This window comes from Nakaseomyces bracarensis, assembly GCF_045282275.1.
Source record: "Nakaseomyces bracarensis strain CBM3 chromosome Unknown Scaff6_1, whole genome shotgun sequence".
In the NCBI taxonomy this organism is placed as follows: domain Eukaryota; kingdom Fungi; phylum Ascomycota; class Saccharomycetes; order Saccharomycetales; family Saccharomycetaceae; genus Nakaseomyces; species Nakaseomyces bracarensis.
In genome coordinates, this window is record NW_027263967.1 from 154,622 (window position 1) to 182,073 (window position 27,452).

Below are 27,452 nucleotides of genomic sequence, written 5' to 3' on the forward strand. Positions count from 1 at the left end.
AATCCAGTTTTTTTGTGTGATTCTGAAAGAATAATAGTTCACAGAATTATCAATGCGGTTGATCTCTCACTTGAATAAGATTTTACTTTAAAATAATTTTCTTGCAAAATAACAATATCTTAATTCTCAGTTTGTTGAGCAATTGCCTCCTTAAATCAAGTCAACAACTATATATTCATACATACATTATGCTTTCATACTTATCTTAACCTCTTATTCAAGGTCAAGGTCTACACTAGTAACCCGCATCGATTTTATAAGAGGGGGGCAGAATGGAAAAGGAAAGATACCCTCAATAGGGTAAAACTCCGTTTTTGTTAATGTAGCACAAAGCTAGGGTTGTCATGAGATGCCAAGTTTAGGGGATTATATATAAATTCAGTATTCAGATCAATATTTTATTTCTATTCCAACTGCCAAGTTTTATCTATTTTTACTTAAAAAGTGTTTTTAAGAATTTGCATGTTTAAACGTTCAATTGTCAAGTACATTAAGAGAAGTATGCATGTTAAGCCAATAAAGATGAGATGGGAGACCGGTGGGGTCAACTACAGTTACTTAGTCAGCACACAAGATAAGAAACAGTCGTGGTTGATCGATCCAGCTGAACCAGAAGAAGTGTGGCCTGCTCTGGGAGAAGAGGAAAAGTCTAGTATTTTGGCTATTGTCAATACACACCACCATTACGACCATGCTGGTGGTAACACGCAGCTTCTTATGAACTTGAGAGAGAAGGTTCCCAACGATAAGTTGGCTATCATTGGCGGCTCTGAGGAGTGTCCCCATGTTAGTGAGATTCCAGACCATATGCAGAAATATAAGTTAGAGTCATTGCAAGTTACTTGTATCCGTACACCATGTCACACTCAGGACTCTGTGTGTTATTACATCAGGGACCCTGAAACGAATGAGCAGGCTATTTTCACTGGTGACACACTATTCACTGCTGGATGTGGTAGATTCTTTGAAGGAACAGGTGAAGAGATGGATAAAGCATTGAATAAGTACATACTACAAGGTGTTGGTGAGGCCAATTGGGCCACCACTAAGGTATATCCTGGTCACGAGTACACGTTGAGTAATGTTAAATTTGTACGTAGTAAAATATTCAAGGAAGTTGGTCAGTGTCCAAGGTTTGATGAGCTTGAAAAGTACAGCCAACACCACGAAGTCACCACTGGACAATTCACCATCGCTGATGATTTGCAGTTCAACCCATTTATGATGATTGATAACCCAATAGTCAGAAAGGCTGTAGGCGATCCAGAAGGTAAGATGCACCGTGCTGTTGTCATGGACAAGTTAAGAAAGATGAAGAATGCTATGTAGATAGAGTTTTTTGTTGTTTTTTTTACCTTTTTATTTATTTATTTTATCTTTTTTTTTTTAAAAAAAAGATTCACAAGATATTCTAATTTGTATGAGAGAAACTCAGTATAAAATAACGACACGCTATTCAAGAGAAAGAAATCAGCATGTCTTTTTTTGTAAAGTCCCGGTCTCAAGCTTCTCATTTATAATGAGAAACAGTACATTTATTCTATCTCCGCTGTCCACACCTCCAGAGCAATTGAATGCCTAGGAAGTTCCTTTTCTAAAGGTCGGAGAATAAATTTTATAGATTCCGGGGATCTTAAAAGAGAACAAAAAAGAAAATAATTTTAATGATAAGAGAAATAATGAAATAATAAAAGATGGATGTTTAGAAAATATAGTGCTCTATTTATACGCAAGTAAAAAAAATACAAGAAGAGAATTTTTTTTCTTTTTACTCTTAAGAGCAGGAAACCCTAAAATCAGTTAATACGAATCGTGTGATTTATCAGCTGTAACGAAATACAAAACATCTACTTACACGAATATGTAATGTGAAGGTTACGTGTAAAAGTATGTAGATCTCTTCCGATTTTTTTTAAGTTGGAAGAAAGTAAAAACAGAAAGAGAAAAAAAAACAGAACTGCGATGCATAATCGTATTTATTTTTTTTACCCCTCTTAGAAAGTAGTTTTTAAGATACCCTTTTTTTTGTGTTGTGGGAGATTAGTAAAAAGGTAAAAATATCTTAATTTTTTCTGTGATTGCCGAAAGAAATCAATTAGCTCAAGTCGTACGTAATCTATATTTATTTTTTTTTTTTTCACTCTTTCAATTATGGAGTGAACTTATAGATGATAATATGTTGAGCGTTGGGAAGTGCTTAGAATGACGTGTAGACACGGGTGTTAAAATATATAGAAGTGGGGAGTTTAGGTTAGTAAAAATATAATATAATAGAGATAAGAAGAGGCTTAGGTACGTCATTTTTTTTATTTGCTTTTCACTATGCTATTACAAATGAATGTCTCTTTCAAGTTGTTTTTTTTTCCTAACAGCATACGCATAACGTTTCATTGGATAATTTTTTATGCCACCCACCCCCTCCACACGTTAGAAAAATAAAATAAAAATATGGATGACAGCAGTTGTTGTCTTATTTTTTTGAGGTCTGTAAGATTAGTTTCATCTTTGGTATTTACCAATATTCCGGGGTTTGTTCATTAATAAATATGTATATATATAGCCACCTTGGTCATGAGTATAGAGAATGATATTCAAAGACATGGAAATAAGAGCTAGAAAAAGGAATCTTCGTTTATTAATCTCTAAACTCCTTAAAATAACCACACCAGGGGGGCAATCCTGAATCTTCAGAAGCAAGTTTTTTTTTTTTTTTTTATTTTTCCTCTGTTAATGTCCTTGGACAATGTCTAGGTTTTTTTACTATATTCTATATATTAATTATTAACGTTGGGTGTGTATCTCAACAATGGGGAGGAAATAAAACTAATAACGTATTCGAGAAAAAATCATGTACAGTGTCTTTTAAAGAATACAAATATGTGGTTTGTCATGTTCAAAAGCATTCTTTTTTTTTTTTCTTTTTAATTGGAGAGAAACAAAATTACAATTATTAATAATATATGACGTAAAAATAATACTTTCTTCTCTGATTACATTGAACTCTCCTCTTTATCCATTATAACTTTTGATATCTTGATCTTTTATTATTATATTTTTTTTTCTTTTTCTTTTTTTATATAATTCTATAATAGTTTATATGACATCTCCAATTGAACTTCCATTAGTCCCTGTTCCGAATGGGAGTTAAAAAAAATGTGTGATTTGCACCCTCCTCGTATCAAAAAAATAATAATAATAGTAACATCTCTATCTAATAACACAATTCCTGAAATTCCCGTGCTCAGTTTTGTTTTGTTTGTTGTGTTCTTTTTTTTTACTTCTCTAAGGTATTATTTTTTGGCTCGGAACGGGATTTACCCAAGACTTTCTCAAAGAAAAAGAAGTGAATTTCTTTAAACGGGATCTCGCTCTTTGCACTGTATATCCCCCTCTTATCCCGAGTCGTGACTAAAAAAAATACTTACAAACAAAACACACACAATGCCCTTTTTTTTTTTATTACAAGATACGTAAGTTGTAGAGTTGTTTTTTTTTTCAATGTGTCATTTCCTATAATGATATATATTTTTTTTTCTGAAGAAACAGCTGTACGGAGATTTTTGATAACGTACCCGATATCAAAAAATATCATTTATAACTATATTCTTTTCTTTATTGGTCGGGAACTAGAGTTCCCGAAAATATTAAATTGGGAAAAGAACATTCCCTTTCTTCTACGTCATATCCTCTACTATCGTAATTTAATATACCCGTGTCTTTCCGACATTTAAACAAAAAAAAGAAATTTTTTGATTTTTTTTATTATTTGGTGTGAGGCTATGACAATCCGTAGGATAAGAGTGAGGTCTTTTATTTAATAAATAGTTTTCACTTTAAGGGAGATAAATGACAACACAACTGTAAGATCCTGCCACCACAGATACAAATTCTAGATAGAACTAGAGAAAGTCAAGTACATGTAATGAGGGGTGAATAATCTGGTTTTAAATTTTATGAAAAAAAAAAGGAATACCTTTCAAGGTACCGTCATCACTTAGATAATTACGTACAATTACAAAAAAAAAGCGGGAAGATTTTTTATACCGTCGTTATCATTTCCCATTTTTTTGGAAAAAAAAAAAATAAAGGGAGATTAAAGTTGCAGGGTGTTTCTTACGGAGAAAAATAGGTAATAATTTTATTGAGGGGAAGGGGGAATCACTGCAAAACTCAAGGGAGGGGGAGGTAGAAATGAGAGAAAGAGATGTAGGAAGGAAGAAAAAAAACCAAGGTCTATTTAATTTTCTTACAGATCCCGAAATACCAATAATATAAGATAAAAAAAAAAGACGTCACTGGAGATCTAGAGAATAATCCTTGTCAGCTGTACTGTGTTTTCTGAGACACCCGCGGCAAGAAAGGAAGGAAAGAAAAGAAGTAAAAAAGGAATTGGTATAATGACAAAAAGGTAGCGCACACACCTTTCAAGACACATCAAAAAAACTACACACTGAGACGAGACACAATATCTACTCCGTCAATTTCTCTCAAAAGAAACGCTTTTTAAAGGGTGGGCTATAACAAAAAAAAAGTCAGCAGTAATCATTTTGATGTGTTTATAATGGTTTTTTTGTTTTTACAAAGGGCGTGTCACTCAATGAGTTTTTGAAAAAACAAAAAAGAAAAGAATGGATGTACCAATGTAATTGCGATAGAAAGAAAGAAAATAAGAAAGCTAATTTCTCTTTCTACTCCTAAAATTCAGGTTCTTCAGCTAGCCCTCCACATCTCTCTAAGGAAATAAAAAAAAAAAAGGGAACAGAAACGGTGAGAAGTTCCCATCTCTCGCAAATAAAATAGTTACCTCCATCTCGGGTTCAACCACTTTCCGTGAGAAAATAAGCGTGGGGAAATTTCTTTTTTTTTGTCTTTCGTTCTGATGTTCTTATATACTATAAGAGAAGCAATCTCTATCTATCAATCTTCCCACTATCTTTACACACATAAACACCTAAAAAAATATTAACTTTTGTACTTCCCTTTAGAAACGGGCACTATTCTTCCTTAAGTAGATATCTGGATAAGGAAAAAACAAATAAAAAAAAAAAAACTATAGCAAGGCCCATACAAAGTAGTGTAGTCTTCCAAGGTATTTAAATGATTTTAGAGAACTGGAAGAACCTAAGAGAGTTAGAGAAGCAAGAGAGCAGAAAGTAAATTGAAAAGTATATAATATAAAGAAGAAAAAGAAAAAATAGAGAACTGGAAAGAAAGAAAGAAAGGAAAAAGGAAAAAGGAAGACTAAATAAAGACAAAGACAAAGACAAAGACAAAAAAAACCTAGTAAATACAGAAATATAAAAATAAATTAAAATATAGGAAAACTTCCACGAAATATATATATATACTAGGAAACATTTAAAGGTAATAATAACAACAACAAAAAATTAAAGAAGAAAAAAAAAAAAATAAGTCCTACGTAATATTTTGAAAAGAATAAAAATAGGTGATTAAAAAAAAAAAAAACATATACAGAAGTAAAGAAATAAAAATAATAAAGAAATTGATACAAAGATTACTGGTTTTTGAAGGACAAAAAAATATTAAAAACTAATAAATTTAAATGATATCGTATCTGCCAATGAATAATAATAATACGACGGTACAGAGAGATATTCCCCCGCTTTGGTCGGTACTTAGGGAAAGAGAGCAAGTGCCTCGATACTCATCTATTGATGCTTCACCCAGAAGTGTAGAGTATTCACAGACTGTTTCTGAAGGTGTGTTCCTGGAGAGGCACAGGGATAACTTGAATAGACTAGTGCAAGAGAAAGAGGAGCTGTTGAAACAGATGCGCGAGACGGATGACTCGCTTCTACGGGATTTTAACGAGAGGCTAGCGGTCGTACAAGCGAACATAAATGAGGTTGAAAGACTGAAGCAAGAGTATGAGAATGGGACAAGTGAGGAGAAAAGACAGATACTGGCCAGCCAGTACCCTTCGACGTACCACTTGCCATTGCCAAATCACCAAGAGCCTCATAGGGGGTTTTTGCCGCCATTCAAGAGTTTGGCTGGTACGCCCACACCCTCGTCTTCTTCCTCCTCCACTTTCCAAAGATTACCACATCTAGTGCCAGGGCTTTCTTCTTTCTCTAGTAATCCTGTATCTAGCCCACAGGTTAACAATAGCAGCCCGGGTTTGGACAGAGAGAACATCAAGAGCAGCAATAACAACTCAAATGATAATAATAATAATAATAGTAATAATAATAATAATAACAATAATAATAATGGCAATAATCAAAATATTAATGATACTAATAACGGTAATGATAATATTAATAACACGGATAGTACGGCCGCGGGTGGACTGAGCAGAACACTACAACTGACCTCTCCAAACCAATCAAAAGCTCTTGGCCCAATTGATCTCGTGAACCCTGCATTGTCGTCTGCTAGTCCAGTAAACAGTAATACTAAGAATAACTACAGTGTCATGTCTCCAACATTATCAAACTACCAGTCACAGTTCGTAAATGCGTATCAGGGGTCTAGGGGGACTTCTGAGAAGTTCTCATACCAGGGACCCTTGGAACAAAGAAGTAATTCTTTGAATGTGGCCAGCATATTGTCTGATAACCGTCGGGAGAGTGTTTCTCTACCATCTTTTGGTACAGCCACAGCTAATATTATGAATAACAATCAACTGAATAAAACAGATGCAGCTGGATCTGCAATTTTGCCATTACAAGCTGGCTATGGGAACGTTTTAGCCTCTCCTAGGTACGGAAGCTATGACTCAAATATATATGAAAGACCCTCGGTGCTCTATACTGGCGCAATGGAGACTTACTCTAACACACGTAAAGCTCCAAAAAAGAGAGGTAGAAAGAAAAGGAATAAAGAAGACCCACAATCACCATTTGGTGGTGTTTTACCTCCTCCTCATCAACTTGTTCTTAATGAGCCTCCAATCATGAAGAAAACATCTTCATCTCATAGTCATAGGACTAGTGGGACCGGCGAGGGCTCCAATTCGGTAACATCATGTCTACATTGCGGTGAAAATCATACTCCAGAGTGGCGTAGAGGACCTTACGGAAATAGAACACTTTGCAACGCTTGTGGTCTTTTTTACCGAAAGGCAATCTCGAAATTTGGTGTCAAAAATGCAAATTTACTTTTGAGATATCGCAAAAGGATCAACAATACGGCAAATAGACGTGTACCGAAAATGTTAAAGATTCCAATTGGAATAATCGAAGAGTTCGACGCTGATGCAAGCCTAGATGGTAACTATAATACGATTAGAAAAGAAGAATGAACAAAACCCAACCTAAAATATTTTTTGATTATTGCTATTTCTTTTTTTGCTTCTATACTTTACTAGGCTTTCGTCAGTTAGGTACGGACATTTATTAACTATTCTTGATCGCTTAACCCACAATTGCTGGGGACATTAATTCATTTCTTTTTAAAAATGTATTTTTATTTATTTATTGTTATTTTCTTTTCAGATTTCTGATCTTTAATTTGTGGTGACCGATACCGTTGGTTAAAGTTCTATTGCTTTTATTCTACTTTTAACTTCTAGACTATATTCAGGAAAAAAACCTAAAATTAAACAAAAAAATTAATTGCCTAAAAATGAAGGATAATGGTAAGAAATCATTCTTTTTATTGGGCTGAATAAAATGTGATCTACTAAGGTATCCACAATAGTGAAAATAACTCTTGAGTTTTTTCCTATAGATGTTTCACAAAAGATTTTAGCTCACTCATAAAAGGCAAATTGCGAATATTACATCGATATATCACCTTATTCGTTTCTTGCTTTCATTTGTCTCAATAAAACGATGGTTCATTAAGTCCTTTTTTTATTTGGTTTTGAATACCCCAACTAGTAAGATTACTAGCTATACAAATTATCTAAGATTCATTGTTGGAATCAACGATTCTTTGTTCATATTTATTTTTTCTTTATGTCTCAGTTTCTGTATAAAATCAGGTAGCAATTATATATGAAATTAACTCTTACTCTTGAGTATGTAACATTATCAAATTTATATTCATTCATATGCTAATATGAAATAATTATTCATCATATATCAAAAGAATGTCATAATTTCTAAGAAAATATAAAAAGAATATAAGAAAATCGAATTAATAATTAGCTATTCTAGTAAAGTGTCTTTATTTTCTAAAATATATTTAAATGTTTTAAACCATTCACTCGTCTCAGCACTATTTACACCATTATCAACATTGACTGTAGATATTAATGAGTGCCACGGTATATTTACGCAGAATTTGAGAAGCTCAATAAAACTACTATGTTCTGAGTATGGAACTTTGAACACTTGATATTTATTCCTAGGTTTATATTGAGTTTTCAACCACTCTAAATTATTGTTATATTTTCCCATACAATTCTCATTAAGTAGATTAACACAGAAATTTATACGATTTTTGTGATTTTCCTCGTAAGATAAATTACTATCGTATTGGAAAGCTTTTTGATATCTATTACCAAAGGTCCAGCCGGTTGGTATAAATCCAAAGATTTCTTTATAGGTAATCGTGGGGTGTTTTTCCTTTAAGTTTTTCATATATCTATCTATTGAAGTAGCATCGCTTAGGACTTTTAGTGAGACAAGGTGTACTCGAGATTGGCTAGGGTCATTTGTTAATATGTCGTTATCAAAGGTTAATGGCCAATACAATTCTACCATCTTTTTTTTTATAGAATCAGATTGCACGTATATTTTTGTTTTCAATGCTTCTGCAACTTTAATAGCTAACTTCTCCTTTCCAATGGAATATGTTCCAACCAAGTAAAGGATAGGAATTTCAGATCTGGCATCTTTGGATTTCATATCATTCATAAAGGGCAAAATAGATTTTTGCTTATCTGCAAAAAAAGAATGACGAAAATTAGGGATATTTATCTGTTTCACAAAATCAGCAATCATTTCTAACAGAATATTTTGATCTGGGAAAGTGAAAGTAGATAAAAGATAAGTGGTGTCAAGATAGATTTCGTCTATAGGTCTGCCATTAATCAATTTATTTATGCTAGCAATCACAGCTGAATCGCTGCGGAAATCTCCTGTGTGAAGTATTGTTTTAATTATGTCAGTTCTATCGGAGTTCCATTCTTCAAATAGAAATAGTGAGGCACCAGGACAATGGTTTGCCTCCAAAGTCGTTACACATATCGATTCATTAAGCCAATGTTGTTCATGATTCTGCAATTCTTTGATACAGTTTGTAATATCATCCTCTTCATTTTGGCTCTTCCTTTTTGGAGTATATCTAAATTTTAACAGGTTGCTAGTAATTACCGAGGAATATAGAGTTCCCAAATTCCACGATTTCTTTAGACCGATGTAATGGTCAGCATGGAAATGCGATAAGAAAAAATCCTTTATATTTGAATCCGGTCCTAATTTATATGTAAAACCATCCACTATGAGTTTGAAACCGGACTTGAATGTTAATATCTTGAAGCTTTGTGGTATATATTCTCTTTTTTTCTTTCTCAAAGGCTTTGTTGGTGCAAGAGAGGTGGCTATTACTGTATTTTCTATGGAGTTTGTAAATTGGCTCTGAATTTTTGGCTTAGAATTAGCTAGTGATTGTTTTCTATTGTTCTTGTCCATAGTCTTCTTACTCGAAGCCATAATCTTTTGCTTTATTTCTATTTCATTTTCATTTTGATTTTCATTTTCAATGCATTTATCACAATGTGTTTCTCTATCGAATAGAGGCATATCTTTCAAGTTCATACTACACATAGGACAAATAAGATGGCCTGTATCATCATTCTTTGGTGATTTCTTACCGAACCGTTGGACAAGAGCAGATGCTTTCAATGATTCCTGGGAAAACGATATATTGACTCTATTTGATTTCACATCCCCTTTTACAATTTCTATATCTGTGGTTGTTATTCGAGACTCGATGGCTAGTTGTGATCGTTGTGTCAAAAAAGATTTTGGTTGATTTACAGTCTTTGGTGTGCTAACTGTCTCTGCTGGCGTATCTATCTCCTTATCGCAGTCATCTAATATCTCAATACTACTGGAGCTGTCATTCTCATCGCTATCAAGAATTTCTATTGGAATATAGTCACTAAAAGAAGATGTCTCATGCAATTTTCGCCTCTTCACAGCTAAAACCGCTGTGGTAGGAATATTAAACTCAGTTAATGTCCTCTGTTTTTTGCCCACTGCAGTAGCAGGTATCGTACTGGATCGTTTGCCGTTCCTTGCCCTAAACTTAGTATCTTTTCCTTTACGTTGTCGCAGTATATCATGCTGATCAATTTCCAATAAGGACCGTCTCTGTGACATCAGCTAAGCATTTCAAACCTAAGTGGAAAAAAATTCACCACGAAGCGTTATGGTATTGTTTATTATTGTTTAATAATGGTTGTAGAACTTGCTAATAAAGTGCTAGCTATTCAAATCCTACATTAATAATATCTATGTGTCTGTGTGTGTATGTTATTGTTTATTAGGTCTCTTAACGGGGCCGGTCCCAAAACAGAAAAAAAACGCGATGAGGTAGTTTAATGAAAAGGCAATCACGTACTGAAGAATATAAACAAGATCTGGTTTTGAATAAAAAAAGTTGAGTTCATACAAAAGTGTTAATATGGGATATACTTTTCCGAAGAATTTTCGTGTTTGACTTGACTGGATATATCTATTTTCAATGGGTTTGTTGACGATTATCAAGAAACAAAAGATAAAGGATAAAGAGATTCGATGCCTAGTTCTCGGCCTTGACAACTCAGGGAAATCTACGATTGTGAATAATATTCTACCCGCCTCGGAGAGAAACGAGAGTATCACACCCACGGTGGGTTTCCAGATTCATAGTGTCCAAATACATAGCAAGCAGGACTCGCAGGATTATACGGTGTCCATGTGGGACGTAGGCGGGCAACGCACCCTACGTCCCTTCTGGGACAACTATTTCGATAAGACAGATGTGTTGGTGTGGTGTATAGACATAAGCTCCCCGATCCGCTTCGATGAGTCCTTCCGGGAACTGAAAGAACTGGTAACACAGGACAAAGACCGTATTGGGTACCAATGCAAGCTCATTGTGGCACTAAACAAATGTGATCTCATTCAGCCATCGCCTAAATTTATAGAAGAGCTAACACACGATATACAATCCCAAATAGAGTCCATGCTAAGCCAAGGAACCGGTCAAAGTAACATCGCTACGTATGTGCTGTGCAGCGGGATCACAGGAACAGGAATTGACATGCTATGTCGACAGATAGTAACCAAAAAGACAGTATAGCATCGTTGTATTTATATGCGTAACCTTCGAAATTACTACGGCTGTAGTATAAAAAGGTGCTCACATGGTTTATCGTATATTACGATCACAGTAAGCGGCTGGATTTTTTTTTTTTTTGGGAGGGGCTACTTTTAATTTTTTTTTTTTCGGCGGGATCTCCCTTTTTTTGAGGCGTATAAAAGAAATTGGATGTATATAAGGCAGCGAGAGGGAAGAGAGGTGTTTATTTCATCTCAACTAGCTCTATTGTCGAAGAATCCATTAATATTCAGCTTCTATATTGGGAATAAAGGAGTAATTGATATTTAGAGGTAGAAAGGAAAGAAAAATAGTAAGCAAAGAATATTTATCCAAGAAAAATAGGGGGGAGTCACTTGTTTCTGGATCAAAACTTAAGTTATATCAAATACAAAAGACAATATATCTAGTTGTTGTTTTTTTTGGAATAATATTAGTGTATAGATTTAGAAGAGAAGGAAAGTTCAGAGGTTAAGAAATCGGTACAATCATGGGTAACGTTCCTACTAAATTAGATCAGGAATCTAATGGCGGTAGAAGTGTCAATTCTGATACCAGTGCTAATGTTACTGGGGAAGAAGTTAGGGCGAGAGGGAAGAGGACTACATCTTTAGTTGGAAGTATACTGAGTAATAATAGGGTGAGATCTGAGTCCAATGCCGGAAAGGGATCGAGAAAGAAATCCACTAGAGAGAAGGAAGAACAGAAGGAGGATAACGCTAGAAAGTTAGTAATAAGGTTTGATGAAACTGTAGATGGTGGATACCTTGCGCCACATGGTTGTTATAGTCTTGAAAAGGTGGATTATGATGTTGATATTGTGCGTAAATTAATTATTGATAGAAAATTAGCGCCTTTCTATATACCATTGCAAGACTTTGACGAATCGTGGACTAAAGAAGAAGTTACTAAAATTGTAGATGGACTTCCGTTACATGCGCCTTTTAATGAGCATGTTGAAGAGTATGAGGATGTTCCCGTCGGAAACCTTAAGGACCCCTTTTTCGATCACTTAGTTGACAAAAGCTTAAGCAAGAAAGAACAACGGAAAATGCATGCTCTGATATTCAAAGCCAGACTTCATAGGAAACGCATTCAATGGCAGGAATCAGAGAATAATGCCTACCTGGAACAGAAATATGACGATAGAAGAGATCAATCTACCACCACGCATAAATTCTTACCGAATGATGAGCTAAAATATGAACTTTACAAGAATGGTGCGGAGTGCCCAATATGTTTCCTGTACATCCCTGGACCATTGAACTATTCAAAATGTTGTCAACAACCTATATGTACCGAATGTTTTGTACAAATTAAGAGAGCAGATCCGCATTTCCCACATGATGAGGTAGATCCAACGAAACCACAGGCTGATGACAGTGAGAAAGATCCAAACCTATTAATATCAGAACCTTCAAGTTGTCCTTATTGTGCAACACCTAACTTCAGTGTTACATATACTCCTCCTGAGGAGCGCAAAGTAGGGATAAACGGCCAGCATCCAAATTCATTCATACCTGTCACCATTACAGAAAGAGAAATAAAAAACTACACTGTCACATCTGATGATATTCGTCCTGATTGGGAGTCTAAGTTGAATAAAGAACGAGCCAGATTGGCAAGAAGGTCTGCTAATGCAACTGCTATTCATGTAAGTAATAGGTTAATTGGACCTCATAGAACGGCAACAACAGGTAGTGACGACTCACAAAGCGAGAGCACCAGCAGGGCTGGTGGTCGATCTACTGGTATAACTGACAATGCCCTAGATGAGCTAGAAAGACAAATGGTAAATGAAGCGATTAGATTAAGCTTGCAAGATGAAAAGAGAAAGCGTAAAGAAAGTAAAAAGAACTGACTGCTTGTTAAATAGTACTAATATGGACGTTATACTAGCTATCACGTACCTATATTTTTGATAAAATATGACTTGTAGATGATCAATATATGTAAGTTTTTTTTTTGTGCAAGTGATGATATATATGACGACCTGACTAATATCAATATAAGAATTATTCTATGGTTTTACTATATATGGTAGATGTTGTAGAATGCAATCTATATGTAAAAGTTGGTTCACTGTTCGATTTTTCTACTACAATCTTAATATCTTTAAACAATATATCATTCACTAATCATGCGCTAAGAGGCCAATTTGCTATTTCATTAATACCCGGATTAAGAAGTACAGTTACACGTGACATTTACATGTGACTAGGTAAATAACAATTACGTATTAAATGACCCACGCAACTTTTCTGGCAAAAAAAAAATTTTTTTTTCAAAATTTTTCAGTTGTTCATCTCTTTGGAAAATTATTTGCTCTCAATGCTTTTGAAATAAAAAACTTGTAGTACTTCCTAAGTTTAGACGCCATCTTTTCTGTTTTCTTTATCGTATTACAATTTTCGATATTTAAGATCTGTAAGGAAATAGTCTGCTTTGATTGTGTTTTTTTGGAACTACAGGAGCTTAAATTGATTATCTCTACACTGACCATTAACAAGAAATAAAGAAATGTCTACTGAATCCGCTTTGGCTTACGCTGCTTTGATCTTGGCTGACGCTGAGGTCGAAATCTCCTCCGAGAAGTTGGTTACTTTGGCTGAAGCCGCCAACGTTCAAGTCGAAGGTATCTGGGCTGATATCTTTGCTAGAGCTTTGGAAGCTCAAGACTTGAAGTCTTTGATGGTCAACTTCAGCGCTGGTGCTGCTCCAGTTGCTTCCGTTGGTGGTGGTTCTGCCGCTGCTGCCGGTGGTGACGCTGCTGAAGAAGAAAAGGAAGAAGAAGCTAAGGAAGAATCCGATGACGACATGGGTTTCGGTTTGTTCGACTAAGAATCTTAATTAAAGCAAGTAATTATCATGGGAAGAGGTTTCTCTTTTCCTCTTTATATTTCACCTTTATTTTCAAGATTTTTTTAATTGATCTATAACATAGCTCACCTTTTTTCAACATTGCATAGTATTAATTCCCATTATATAATAATAGTAATATATTATTTAATATAAAGAAATTATTGCTTCAATTAAATTGCGTTAAAATGATATATAATTTACTATATAAATGACTATTCTAATTGAGTATTTTACACTAGCAAAAGGTATCGTACGTACTACTTCTATGGCTCCCTAATAGGCGCCTTATGGCCCAGAACTAAATTTAACTATAAGGCTGAATACATGAATAAATTATATGTGACTGCTATAACATCCGGACACCTCGATAAATTGTACGTATATTTTTTTATCGAGAAATCATTTCCAAAATAAGTAAGACTAATTTACAAACAAATTTGTGCGGTGTTTTGTTCCGTCCTTGATCTTTTTTCTTGTTAAGCCCGAGGCCTTCTGTTTTGTTTTGTTTTTTCATTAGCCAAAACATTTGCGAAAATTTTCCCATTAGGACAGCTAGTAGGCAGAGGGAAGAATGGGCCCATGCTATCTAACATTCAATGTCACTATCGAGGTCCACTGGGAAGAGGAACTGCTCCCCTGCCAGCGTACGCTTCTGTTTGCGTTACACCCTGAGCCTAGCTGCCGCTATACCCCATCTCGTTACTGAGGTTCCTCCAGGACATGGAAGAACTGGCAAGGATGCGCAGCAAAGCAGGGTCTTTACTGCAGAGACTCTAAGCATGCCGAGTGGGCACAGAGCTGTGCAATCCAGAACAGCATCTTGGGAAATGAACAATTTTGCCAAAAATTACTTGATACTATAGATGAAAACAGTACCTAATTGATGTATATAGTGGTATAATTACACTAGTGTTTAGTTTGTATAGCCGCTTTTGAAATAATACCGAAAATACAACATAGCAAACGCAAGATGTCCAGTGTCCAAGTATGTCTTAATGATAATAAAACTAGCTTTGAAGATACCAATGCAAAATTGAAGAGGATAGTGAAATAGTAGCCCGTAATTAAAAGATAATGCCATACCCCGTTCCACTGCAATGAGATGATTTGAAATAACAACAATCAACTAGTAATTTGATGAAAAATCTGGATAGTAAACTTATTAGAGTGATATGTAAAAAAGATTTGAATTTACGCAGTGATTGACAAAAGAGAAGAAGAAAGAGACTTTGGAGAAGGTGAGACTTTTTTATTCCTGATCAGAATGAAGAAATAAGGATAAAAAATCAGAAATGAGAGCATCAAACAGTGGAAATGAAATTAGGATTTATATCAAAAGAAAGGCATATCCTCTATGTATTGGGATCCGAGAAATATTCACACCTAGCTGAAAATAATATTGATATTAAAGAACATTAGTTACTAACAATTATTTTTTTGTTTTTTTTTTTTTCTTTTCATGTTAATGGTTTATGTTTGCTGCTTGACAGATTTCTGGCGACAGTGCCGGAAACTTTGTTTTGTGTGCAATCTAATCTATTGAAAGATAATAAGTTAAAATAACAATTCAATTTATGAATAGACTTTTGGTAAGAAGAAGTCTGCTACTGCCGTTGCCCACGTTAAGGCCGGTAAGGGTTTGATTAAGGTCAACGGTTCTCCAATCACTTTGGTTGAACCAGAAATCTTGAGATTCAAGGTTTACGAACCATTGTTGTTGGTCGGTTTGGACAAGTTCGCCAAGATCGACATCAGAGTTAGAGTCACCGGTGGTGGTCACGTCTCTCAAGTCTACGCTATCAGACAAGCTATTGCTAAGGGTTTGGTTGCTTACCACCAAAAGTACGTTGACGAACAATCCAAGAACGAGTTGAAGAAGGCTTTCACCTCTTACGACAGAACCTTGTTGATCGCCGATGCTAGAAGACCAGAACCAAAGAAATTCGGTGGTAAGGGTGCTCGTTCCAGATTCCAAAAGTCTTACCGTTAAGACCATTCCATCTATCCAATATCCCACATCTTTTACTTCTACCATATATTTACAAAACTGTTTATCTATATCTTTGAAATTTTTTCTTAAAATTGGCATAATTTCTATGAAAATATAATTAATATATTTTTTCAATAAAAGATAATCCCATTAAAAAAAAATACATGAATGATTTCTCTGATACTAGTTATACAACCTTCTTAAATAGAAGCATAAATTACTAAGTAATAATAATACACACTATAAAAAACAATACTATATCACATATATACAAAAAATGATCGCACCTTGATCTAGTTGTAACTTACCATACATTATTTTCCCCTCACCCCAGTAACCTCTACTAGTAACTTATATGAATAATTACACTAACTTTTTATAGAAATAGGTTGAATATGTGAACTTGACGATCATTTTAGCATAATAACAGTATATCAATATATCTATATACGGATACTCACATGTCAATCGCGACACCAAAATTTTGTTTTTAGTCTTTTTATTTTTTCGTGCAGCTTTTGTGTGGTGCTTTCGAGGCCTTTTGACTGTTTTTGTTATATTAATGTATTTATTTTTCGTTCTTTCTTAGAAACTGTCGTAGGACTATAAAATTGATAATCAGACAGGCTTAGACGGCTCTGTAGGAGTGGCTCGAATATGTGAATATCCGAATTGGCAAACAGTAAACAAAAATTAATTAAAGACCAATTATATTAGTGGTATTGAGCTATGAGTATTAGAAAAACCACTTTCTTACTTGAACTAGAGCTAAGTATTGGGTAGGCATATTAAAGATATATAGGAGTTACTATTTGGAGGAACGAGAGAGTAACAAATAATAACAAAAAACCACATAAAGCAAAGTGCATGAGTGCTATATATTCAGTGATGAACGGTTCTAGTGAAGCAAAGTCCGTTGTGGAAAGGCCGCTTCAGAAGTCTATAAAGGAGGGCAAGAGCTTGTTAGATAAGCTGAAGAGTATCAAGGAGGTTGATGACTCTGTGAAGGGTGATGTAATTGAATGTATGAGCAGGATGGTCGAGCAATTGGCCGATTCGAGCGCACAAATACAGCAATTGAAGTTTAAGAATCTGATGTTGACGAATAAGGTCGATACCGAGGCAGAGTCGAGGTTTGAAGTGGAAGATAATCTGAAGAAACAGCAGTTTGAAAGGTTGAAGAGTCAGCTATATGAGGAAAATATACATCTGTCTGAACAGTTAAAGGTGAAGGATAACAAAGTGACCAAATATAAGAAAAAGATTGTAGCTAAGAACCATCATATCAATCAATTAATGAGGCTTCTAAACCAGACGCCGGCAGCTTTTGACTCCTCCCAATCTGAGAGCTCAATGATATCTAATGTAAAGGAGGATACTGAAGAAGCTGATACTACTATTCCAGTAACAGAATCTGTCAAAAAGCCTAGACAATTGAAAAATGAATCACATATGCTGCAAACACTAGGTATGCTGGCCTCTCATGTGTTGAAAGATGAGAACAAATCAGCAGGTGCTTCGCCTAATGGAGACGAGACTAGAATAGAAGATGATGACTCTCTAAATAGAACTATTATACAGAGTGCTGTGAAGAGTAGTAATGATACAGAATTAGAAGTTGATCGGAGTCCCAGCTATGGTAGAGTAATTCAACCGGTACATACCACTGGATCTAAGGAGGATCTACATAACTTGAGAGTGGTACTACCCAGTGTTCCAAGACCTGAGCTGAAGCTTGATGTAAAACTACCAATAATGAAAAGATTCAATACCTTGGATGGATCTGTTAAAGATATATCATATTGAAAAACAAAATGCATACATACGGAATAGTTGTTCGGTTAGGAAATAATTCTACTTTAAAAGATATGTAGTATCAGGGTATAACCTTAGCCACTTTTCTGAGCACATTCTAATTTCTCATATATTTAAATATGTCATGATAATAAATATATAATAAAATTCTACAATATGTTTAAAATTCTTTTATCTACTTCTATAAGATCATGCGTATTTTTATTTGCTAATTATGAAACAAGACATTCTCGCTCATCTCAATTCTTAAAGTTACTCTCCGAATACTTGACGATTGATAACTCAATAATGATTAAAACAAATATACTACTCTAGTTTTAGAAGAGGATATATATAAATGGATTTTACAAATATCCTTACATTTCAACAATAGCATCAAACAGAGTCTTCATTCATATTCAAATCTTGTATCGAAATTTATTATCGTGATTAGTTATTATACGACCAAAACATTATTTGGGCATTCCATATTCTGTCATTCTATATAAAAATATTAGTTGTAAAACCGTATAATTAAAAATACTCCTCAATATCGTTCACGCAGATTATATCATCCATTTAAAGTTTTCTTAAGATATTATCTTATAATTGTGATGTGAATTCAATAATATAAACCAACTCGATAATTGGATGTATTTATTTTAAACGACTAACAATAATATTATCATTATCATAGAATATACAAAAAGAAAGAATATTACGTAACGTGTGAATATATATCGTGAAAGAAACAGAATTTGTTACTAAAAAAGGAAGACTAAAAATGGGATGATCATACGAGGATACCTAATGCAATGTCTTCCTTTTTGTTGTTTAGCAGCTTATTCTTGAAGTCATCTTTCACATCAAGGAAATTAAGGAGTCATAGTCTTAAAAGTTAATGTTCATGCAGTACTATACAAATATCAAATTTGTCGATACCTCATAACATTTGAAAATTTCTCTTTGGTTTGTTTTCTTTGGTATTTTAGTATTGTTTGTAGCCTTATATTAATAATGATCTCATTATAAATTTTTAAGGCTGAAAGTTTCTGTTATAGCATAAGTCTGACAATAAAAAAAAAAAAGATGTTGGCGGCGAGTACAATAGAAAATAATAGTCGTTTACAAAGGTAGAGTAATCAAAAAAAAAAAATATTTGATGTCTGTCATAGCGAGACCATTTATTGATAAAATTGGAAGTCATGTCATTTCTGATATTAAGTTTATTCTCCTTTCATCTCTTTTAATTATTATTATTAAGTCGGTTAAATATCACAGAAAGTTCAAAGATAAAAGAATATTATATCAGAAAACTATGAGATAAATTGGGAGCTTTTGGTAATTTTCATTACGTAACTTTAACAAGCAGTGTTCTCTATCAAATTGGGGATGGGGGCATGGGAAATAAATTACTATCGAAAAAAGAGAGTAATGTGGAATACTAATACTAATAAAAAAACATTGGAAATTTTCCCGATTAAGCAGATGTATCTCTACCCAAGAAATAAGCCTTGGTCCAGTCCATAGCAACCAAAATTCTGTTCTTGAAGGATAGACACATGGCTAAATAGGCGTACTTCCAGAATAAGAAGGTGAAAGAGCCTGCTAGTCTGTACTTAGCTTCACCAACGGCCAAATCGGCAATAGCTTGTTCAGAACCAATGTAAGCTAGTGCACCGTGATGATTGTATTGGAAGTCTTCTATCTGAGCCTTTAAATTATTGATTTTGTTCGTTAAGTCAGAGATGTTTTCGTTGGTTTGATTGTTCTTGCTGGCCATATATTCAAATTGGTCAACCTTGTGTAATTTCTTAAAGACCTTAGCCAAGTATTCACCTTCTTGGTGGGCAACTTGAGCGGTAGGGAACAAACCTGGATAGAAAGTACAGTCACCAACTGCGAAAATCGAGTCTTCAGCACCTAGTAGTTGCATCTTCGAGTTGATTAGCAAACCACGCTTGGAATTTTGCTTCTCTGGAAGTTTGTCCATCAAACCCTTACATACATCCCTTGGAGCGTTACCGGTAGCCCACACAAGAACACCATATGGAATAGATTCAGTAGACTCTTCACACTTGGCAGTAATCTTGGTAGAGTCAACCTTCTTAACCATGGTCTTCAATCTCAAGTCAATCTTTTCTTGTCTGAACAGATCCTGGGCATAGTTAACTAATTTCTTGTCGAACATATTTAAGATGTTAGGCAAGGCTTCAACTAGAGTAATCTTAATCTCTTTGCTTAATTCAGGCATCCATTTTTGCAAGTCCTGGTCTACATAGTCTCTCAATTCAGCAGCGAATTCAACACCAGTTGGACCACCACCGACAACAACGAAACTTAACAATCTCTTTCTCTCCTCATCGTTTGGAGCCAAGGAAGCAGCCTTCTCGATGTTTCTCATAATCTTAATTCTGATCTCCTGCGCATCCGAGATCTCCTTCAAGAAAGAAGAATTCTCATACACACCAGGGATACCGAAAGTCGTAGGTTGGGCACCAACACCGACAACTAAGTAGTCGTAGTTCAAATCCAATTCGTAGTCGTTCTTCTGAGAGTTAGACTTCACTTTAACAGTCTTGGTCACGGGATCAATATCGGTTGCTTCAGCTTCGTAATAAAGCACCTCGCCTGTAGTTCTGCGGGCGATGTATCTCACTGGTTCGATGATAGACTTCAACTCGACACGGCCAACTGGCGTCGATGGCAGCAATGGAGTGAACAGGAAATAGTTTCTTGGGGAAACCACGATGACGTTGTAGATGTTCGTGTCTAGGTTCTTCAGCAATGAGATGGACCCCCAACCAGAACCCAGTATGATAATGGTCTTACGCTTCGACCCATTGGCAAAATGGTCGCTCTGGGGCTTCTGCTTAGAAGGATTCGACTCACGGTACAAAGAGTACGAGATATAACCAGCACCTAACAAAGTACCGTACAACGCAGCTCTCCACGTCCATTTCCCCAACGTCCTAAGCGCGCTTTTCTTCCCCGCGACAGGGGTTTCAGCCCCAGCGACAGGGCCAGTAGCGTAGCTACGTACGGGAGCCCTAATGGGGGCTCTCATAATGGGGGCTCTCTTAAGAGGCATGGCGAGTGTTCTACCGAACACTCTGCTTCTATTAGCTATCATATCAACTTAATTTTTTATTTTTTTTTTTTATTTTCCTTGTGGGGAGGGGAGTTCAAAGGATAAGTTAAACCTTTTTTCTGTTTGGTTTTTTTTCCAAAGGATTTTATATTATATTATTAATTTAATATGTCAATTACTTGTTATATAAAGAAAATAATAAGTTTATCAATTAGATTATATATAAAAATTTAATTAAAAAAAAATTTTTTTTTTGTCTTTCTTTCCTTCTTCGAATTCGATGCCCTAAGAAAAAACTCTATCTTCCCCTTCTAACTCTTTCTAGCTTATCCCTTCAATTTAATTACCAGCGTTTCTTTTTCCTTTTTCCATTTCCTTTACAGAGAAATCTCTCTTAGTGATGCTTCTTTGCCTAAGCTCTCTTGCTATTTTTCTATTTTCTATCTCTCACTCTCACTCTTACTCTCACTCTCACTCTCACTCTCACTCTCACTCTCACTCTAGAGCCCTAGCCCTTAGCCCTTAGTCCCTTAGCCCTACTCTTCTCTATCTCTATTACTCACACACACACTCTCTCTCTCTCTCTCTAGACTATGCGGAATTGCACTTCTGCTGTCTGCCATGGGGGTTGGTGCGTGATTTTACAAGCTTTATACACCCTCCCTTTACCGGAAAGATTGAGGGTGAAGCTACATTCCTCCTAATAGCCGATAACTGCATTTTTTCCACTTTCCCTACCCTACAATATTACTCGTAGATGCGGGGAGTTCGTTTTCTTTATTATTACTCCAACTAACACAGGAACTAAAAATAAGTAGGATGAGAAGAATAGACGTAGAGAGAAGAATAAACGGGGGATCTACTACTCTTCTCTTTCTTTTAAAAGAGGTCACGCAGCTCAAGTTTAGAAGACAAGACAGACCAAGAAACTGAAGCGGAAATATGTCCTATTGTCCTCTTCTCTTTCCACGTGTTCTCTGTGGAACTCCTTGTCAACTACCCTCCCTCCGTTTATTTATTACGGGAAAAGCTAATATACTATTTTTTTTTCCCTCAAAAGAAGATTTTTTGACATCCAAACCCGACAAATCGGGTATAATTTTATTTCCCTCCATTGAGCCTTTTTTTTTTAGGGACATGAAAACTAAAACATTTTTCCGGATAATCTCCTTGTTTTTCCGGATATTAGTAATACACTACGGGGGAAGTGGAAAAGAAGTCAAAATATTTCGTGGTTGACGAGGTGTTGCGTAATAATATTTTGTTTTATTTCTATATCGGCGGTTAAAAAAAATATATTTCTTCTTATAAAAAAGGATTTCTAAGACAAAGAATAGTAAAAATGAAGAAGATGTTACGTGGGATAGTAACTGTATGTGGAAGTTTAGTGGTAATGCCATTGTTAGTTGGTGCCACTTGGTTTGCCATATGTGTCGTTGTTTCCGGTACTCTTTCGAATACACTTTACCAGATAGCTGTATATATTTATTTAAGGACTGATGTATATATACCAATAGACCCGCCACCGACAACTGGGTACGAACAGGTACAGAATACACCACAGAGTGGGAACCAGAACCAGAAATACAGATACTCAAAGAAGAAGAAATTTGATCTGAATGTACTACAACGCAATATATAAGAGAACGAAAGAAGGTCATATGGTGTACCGTTGAACGTGATAATAGTGCACCCCTCCCAAATTTCTTCAGCATTACTTTGTACGGTTCATATGGTGATATGAAATGTTTTTTTGAAGGAAGTGCTATAAAAAAAAAAAAAAAATAGGGACACGCAATTGCTGGGCATTGTATTTTTTTCGTTGCTTGTTTTGTTTGTATTGTTTCATCGTGGATTTTCGCTTGAGGAGGCAAAACCTTTTTTTTTTATTTTTTAATTATTCCTTGGAAGTTGATATCTCGAATATCTGGAGAAATAGAGAAAATACATTAAACTAATTGATTAACCTAATTTCCATATTATTAAGAGATTAAATTAAACATTATTTTGTTGATAGTTTTTTTTGGAATTAAAATTGTTGCAATTAATTGTCTGATTCCCGAGAAGAAAGTTTTAGAGAACAAATCACGGGAAGGAAGAAAGAAAGGAAGAAAATATTAGGGAAAGATTTGCAAAAAGATAGATTTTTTTATAAAGAGAAAAACAGAAAAGTGATCAATTACTAGCTGGAATTGTAATAATTATAATAAAAAAACAACAACAAAAGAACAAGTAAAAAGATGTTATTTAGTCAACTGATTATTGCCATGGTAATGTGCTGCTTTAGCAGTGCTCTTAACGTGAAGAACCTAGAAGTTATGAATTACTTCAAGAACGAAACAGTGTTGCTTTCTTATAAGGACTTCGGTGCCGATACTGTTGTAGACCAACAGGTGAAATTGATAGAAGTGGATGATCCATTTGATGTCTTCGTGGTTAAATTCTCTACTGTCGATGGCCCTCCTCATAATGCTGAATTGTTACTAGGGTACCCAGAGTTACATCAAGAAGTTGTATACGATATTGTTGAAAGTAACGATGTGGACTTGTTTGCGTTTGCTATTAGAGTAGACACTCTAGATAGAAACCTATTAGCGCTTTATGATAAGAATGATAGAAAGCCAATGCCAGTCACGTTAATTATAAGTAATGAGGATGACACTGAGAACATCAACAGAGTATTGTTCTATATGAATTTTGAAGGTTCAGCTATCGACGGCCATTTGGCAGCCTTGGACAAGGTTCCTGAAAAAGAATTCGCCATCAAAAAAGAAATGGCACACACTTTCAACAAGCCACCAACTCAAGCACCAGCATTTGTCGCTCGTGTTTTCTCTTTGATTATTATTACCGCATTTGCTGCCCTGTTTGTTGCTTGGTCATCCATGGGTGCTTACAACTTCGACAACATGCCAAAGTCTAACTCTATCTACTTTGTTGGTTTCCTTGGTACTATCATCGGTTTCGAATATATTTTCGCTCAATACCAATTCGGTGTTGGTATTTTTGAAACCATCTACAAGGCCTTCTGTCTGGGTGTTCCAGGTATCTGGATGGGTGCTAAGTTCCTAAGATCCCTTGACAAGCCTTTGTAAATATAATACTATCTCTTTTTTTTTCTATTATCAGCAATGAAAATTGGATAATCATTTTTTTAGAAAGGACAAATTAGAAGAAATAAGATAAAGATTAAAACAATTTAATACGCTGTATTATTTTGTAAATCATTTATTTTATTTCTAGTTTTTTGTTCTATTTAATTATGATGTTATTCATATTCCTTCAAAATTTTTGATGTTAATTTATGTCATATGTATTAGATTAAATTAAACCTTACTGAGAAAAAAATGGATTAGTATTACTTTGATAGATAATATAAACGTCCATTGGTATAGTTACGGTAAATATATTTTATGACTATATACCGTTAAATTTAATAATTTTTTCATTTCTATTTGTATTACTACTAATCTTTTGTTCTGCTTTTTGATTTACTTATATACAGTTGATTATAAAAGCGCAAAATGAAACGAATAATGTAATTGGAATATATATATATATTGCTATAGAGCTGTAGGTATTTTGTTGTTTCTTTTTTTTTTGTGTTTTTGTGTTATTTTCAATTTCCATTGCTATCTACAAAAGTATTCGTGATTCTTCTAAAACCCCAGATCTTTTCAGTCATTGGATTCCAAAATGGTTCGTTAAAGTCATTAGCCGCTATGATTTTTCCCTTTATTAACCCCATAGGTAATGCATTATATGTTCTAGAGTCTAATGAGTGTGAAAGATTATCGCCAGTAACCCACACATGGCCATCAGGTACCCGTATATAAGTGTTGAACTCATCTTCTTCCATTGTGCCCCACTCATTCGGTACATAGTTGACTATATCCTTTCTGAGACCCGGATCGACAAGTATATAGTCACCAGGCATGCCACTGATCCTCTTACACACTCGATGGCTGGGATCTGTCGGTTTCACCGCTACTATACAATCTCCAATACAACAGTTCCTCCCGTTCCTATACCTCTTGTCCACATGTACAAAATCATTTGCTGCTCTAAGCGTAGGTAACATTGATTCTCCCCTAGTTTCAGTGAATTCATAGCAATATGTGTGGAAGACGTGTAGAAAACATAACGATTGTGCAACATACGCACCCGACCTGATAACTTTGTACATAACCTATAGTTGCCTTCCCCAAAAAAAAGTGAGCTACTTATAAAAATTGGTTAATCCCCTCGTTACAACGGCAATTGATGAATGGCAAGCTTAAAAATGTGAATGTATTTAAAACAATGATTTTATATACTGAGTTCCCTATAAACCCATTTTATAGGATGGAGCCTTTTTCAATTGTGAGTAAGCGATCTTCCCTTTAAAGATTAAAAAATAAAAAAAATAATGCTAGAGGACTATGTTAATGATCCAAAAGATGGAATAGTAATAAGGATACACCAAATAAGCAACCTTAGGTTTATTAATACTAGATATAAACGGGAATGCTGAGGATATTACTACAGCCACGGCTAAGGAGTTTTGTTATATCTAAGGGAAAGGTACGATGGAATCATCAGATGACTAGTGCAGAGATCCAGCGACGTATTAATGATATCCCACAAGAGAACTACCGGAACTTCTCAATTGTGGCACATGTTGATCATGGTAAGTCTACACTGAGTGATAGGTTGCTAGAGATAACTGGTGTTATCGATAAGAATTCGTCCAATAAGCTAGTCTTGGATAAGTTAGAGGTTGAGAGGGAGAGAGGTATCACGATTAAAGCGCAGACATGTACTATGTTTTATCATGACAAGCGTGACAATAAGGACTATTTGTTACATTTAGTGGATACACCTGGGCATGTTGATTTTAGAGGTGAAGTATCGAGGTCCTATGCCTCTTGTCGTGGTGCATTGCTGTTGGTAGACGCATCGCAAGGTGTCCAAGCACAAACGGTAGCAAACTTCTACTTGGCATACAGTATGGGACTGAAGTTGATCCCCGTGGTGAATAAGATTGACTTGAATATTGCTGATGTTGAGAGAGCAAAGTCTGAGATAGAAGATAATTTTGAATTACCGAAGGAAGAGGTTATCGGTGTCAGCGCTAAAACCGGTATAAATATTAAAGAACAATTACTACCAGCAATTATTGACAGAATACCACCCCCAGTTGGTAAACTAACGAAACCGTTCAGGGCCTTATTGGTTGATTCATGGTATGATTCTTACCTAGGTGTTATATTATTGGTTCATGTTGTGGATGGACAAGTTAAAAAGAGCGACAAAGTTGTATGTGCACACGCTAATAAAAAATATGATGTTAAAGAAGTAGGTATAATGTACCCTGATAGAGTTCCTACAGGCTCTTTGGTTACTGGTCAAGTAGGATATATAGTATTAGGTATGAAGGATTCCAGTGATGCCCATGTGGGTGACACATTAATGCATGTTGGTAAAGAGAATATCACCGAAGTCCTCCCGGGTTTTGAAGAGCAAAAACCTATGGTGTATGTTGGTGCATTTCCTGCCAGTGGAACAGAATTCAAAGCAATGGACGATGATATTAGCAGGCTTGTCTTGAATGATAAATCTGTAACGCTAGAAAGAGAGACCTCGAATGCTTTAGGCCAAGGTTGGAGATTAGGGTTTTTAGGTTCCCTTCATGCATCAGTGTTCAGGGAACGGTTAGAGAAGGAGTATGGCTCGAAACTTATTATTACACAACCTACTGTACCCTACTTAGTCAAGATGAATGATGGTGAGGAGAAAATTATAACAAATCCCGATGATTTCCCAGATAGTGCTACTAAGAGAATGAAGGTTGCGGAATTACAGGAACCTTACGTTGAAGCAATCATGACATTACCACAGGAATACTTGGGTAATGTTATTAAACTTTGTGATGCCAATCGTGGACAACAGAAAGAAATTAACTACCTAAATACCAATGGACAAGTACTTTTAAAATATTTTCTTCCTTTGGCACATCTTGTTGATGACTTTTTTGGGAAACTTAAGGCAGCCAGTAAGGGTTATGCATCTCTAGATTATGAAGATAATGGATACAGACCCTCAGATATAGTGAAGTTAGAGCTTTTAGTTAATGGGGAGAGTATTGATGCACTAGCAAGAGTTTTACATAGATCAGAAATTGAGAAAGTAGGTAGAGAGTGGGTATTAAAGTTTAAAGAATTTGTGAAATCTCAACTATTTGAGGTTGTTATTCAAGCTAGGGCAGGCACCAAAATCGTCGCTCGTCAAACAATAAAAGCAAGACGTAAGGATGTATTAGCAAGGTTACACGCTTCTGATGTATCAAGAAGGAAGAAACTTCTTGAGAAACAAAAGGAAGGTAAAAAGCATATGAGAACAGTAGGTAGGGTTCAAATAAATCAAGAAGCTTATCAGGCGTTCTTGAAAAGATGA

General features: G+C 35.2%; 13 protein-coding genes across 13 annotated transcripts; 10 read left to right on the plus strand and 3 right to left on the minus strand.

Annotated features, from left to right (window-relative positions):
* Positions 1–462: 462 nt before the first annotated feature.
* GLO4 (hydroxyacylglutathione hydrolase GLO4) lies at positions 463–1,329 on the plus strand (the record flags this gene model as incomplete). Its single annotated transcript, XM_071051441.1, has 1 exon — positions 463–1,329. One exon carries the CDS (start codon positions 463–465, stop codon positions 1,327–1,329), a length of 867 nt encoding a protein of 288 aa, XP_070907470.1.
* A 4,234-nt stretch (positions 1,330–5,563) lies between these two features.
* On the plus strand, positions 5,564–7,267 carry GAT2 (Gat2p; the record flags this gene model as incomplete). The annotated part of the gene is made up of 1 exon (XM_071051442.1): positions 5,564–7,267. One exon carries the CDS (start codon positions 5,564–5,566, stop codon positions 7,265–7,267), a length of 1,704 nt encoding a protein of 567 aa, XP_070907471.1.
* Positions 7,268–8,117: 850 nt separating this feature from the next.
* On the minus strand, positions 8,118–10,298 carry PSO2 (DNA cross-link repair protein PSO2; the record flags this gene model as incomplete). Its single annotated transcript, XM_071051443.1, has 1 exon — positions 8,118–10,298. One exon carries the CDS (start codon positions 10,296–10,298, stop codon positions 8,118–8,120), a length of 2,181 nt encoding a protein of 726 aa, XP_070907472.1.
* A 364-nt stretch (positions 10,299–10,662) lies between these two features.
* CIN4 (Arf family GTPase CIN4) lies at positions 10,663–11,262 on the plus strand (the record flags this gene model as incomplete). Its single annotated transcript, XM_071051444.1, has 1 exon — positions 10,663–11,262. The coding sequence occupies one exon, from the start codon at positions 10,663–10,665 to the stop codon at positions 11,260–11,262; it is 600 nt and encodes a 199-aa protein (XP_070907473.1).
* A 508-nt stretch (positions 11,263–11,770) lies between these two features.
* Positions 11,771–13,141, plus strand: SIP5 (Sip5p; the record flags this gene model as incomplete). The annotated part of the gene is made up of 1 exon (XM_071051445.1): positions 11,771–13,141. The coding sequence occupies one exon, from the start codon at positions 11,771–11,773 to the stop codon at positions 13,139–13,141; it is 1,371 nt and encodes a 456-aa protein (XP_070907474.1).
* A 659-nt stretch (positions 13,142–13,800) lies between these two features.
* Positions 13,801–14,121, plus strand: RPP1A (ribosomal protein P1; the record flags this gene model as incomplete). Its single annotated transcript, XM_071051446.1, has 1 exon — positions 13,801–14,121. The coding sequence occupies one exon, from the start codon at positions 13,801–13,803 to the stop codon at positions 14,119–14,121; it is 321 nt and encodes a 106-aa protein (XP_070907475.1).
* Positions 14,122–15,112: 991 nt separating this feature from the next.
* Positions 15,113–16,132, plus strand: RPS16A (40S ribosomal protein uS9; the record flags this gene model as incomplete). The annotated part of the gene is made up of 2 exons (XM_071051447.1): positions 15,113–15,127; positions 15,725–16,132. The coding sequence occupies 2 exons, from the start codon at positions 15,113–15,115 to the stop codon at positions 16,130–16,132; spliced, it is 423 nt and encodes a 140-aa protein (XP_070907476.1).
* An 867-nt stretch (positions 16,133–16,999) lies between these two features.
* FDO1 (Fdo1p) lies at positions 17,000–17,938 on the plus strand (the record flags this gene model as incomplete). Its single annotated transcript, XM_071051448.1, has 1 exon — positions 17,000–17,938. One exon carries the CDS (start codon positions 17,000–17,002, stop codon positions 17,936–17,938), a length of 939 nt encoding a protein of 312 aa, XP_070907477.1.
* A 1,468-nt stretch (positions 17,939–19,406) lies between these two features.
* Positions 19,407–21,059, minus strand: NDE1 (NADH-ubiquinone reductase (H(+)-translocating) NDE1; the record flags this gene model as incomplete). The annotated part of the gene is made up of 1 exon (XM_071051449.1): positions 19,407–21,059. One exon carries the CDS (start codon positions 21,057–21,059, stop codon positions 19,407–19,409), a length of 1,653 nt encoding a protein of 550 aa, XP_070907478.1.
* Positions 21,060–22,359: 1,300 nt separating this feature from the next.
* RNJ42_01285 (uncharacterized protein) lies at positions 22,360–22,659 on the plus strand (the record flags this gene model as incomplete). Its single annotated transcript, XM_071051450.1, has 1 exon — positions 22,360–22,659. The coding sequence occupies one exon, from the start codon at positions 22,360–22,362 to the stop codon at positions 22,657–22,659; it is 300 nt and encodes a 99-aa protein (XP_070907479.1).
* Positions 22,660–23,257: 598 nt separating this feature from the next.
* On the plus strand, positions 23,258–24,112 carry SWP1 (dolichyl-diphosphooligosaccharide-protein glycotransferase; the record flags this gene model as incomplete). The annotated part of the gene is made up of 1 exon (XM_071051451.1): positions 23,258–24,112. The coding sequence occupies one exon, from the start codon at positions 23,258–23,260 to the stop codon at positions 24,110–24,112; it is 855 nt and encodes a 284-aa protein (XP_070907480.1).
* A 524-nt stretch (positions 24,113–24,636) lies between these two features.
* IMP1 (endopeptidase catalytic subunit IMP1) lies at positions 24,637–25,203 on the minus strand (the record flags this gene model as incomplete). The annotated part of the gene is made up of 1 exon (XM_071051452.1): positions 24,637–25,203. The coding sequence occupies one exon, from the start codon at positions 25,201–25,203 to the stop codon at positions 24,637–24,639; it is 567 nt and encodes a 188-aa protein (XP_070907481.1).
* A 320-nt stretch (positions 25,204–25,523) lies between these two features.
* GUF1 (GTPase GUF1) lies at positions 25,524–27,452 on the plus strand (the record flags this gene model as incomplete). Its single annotated transcript, XM_071051453.1, has 1 exon — positions 25,524–27,452. The coding sequence occupies one exon, from the start codon at positions 25,524–25,526 to the stop codon at positions 27,450–27,452; it is 1,929 nt and encodes a 642-aa protein (XP_070907482.1).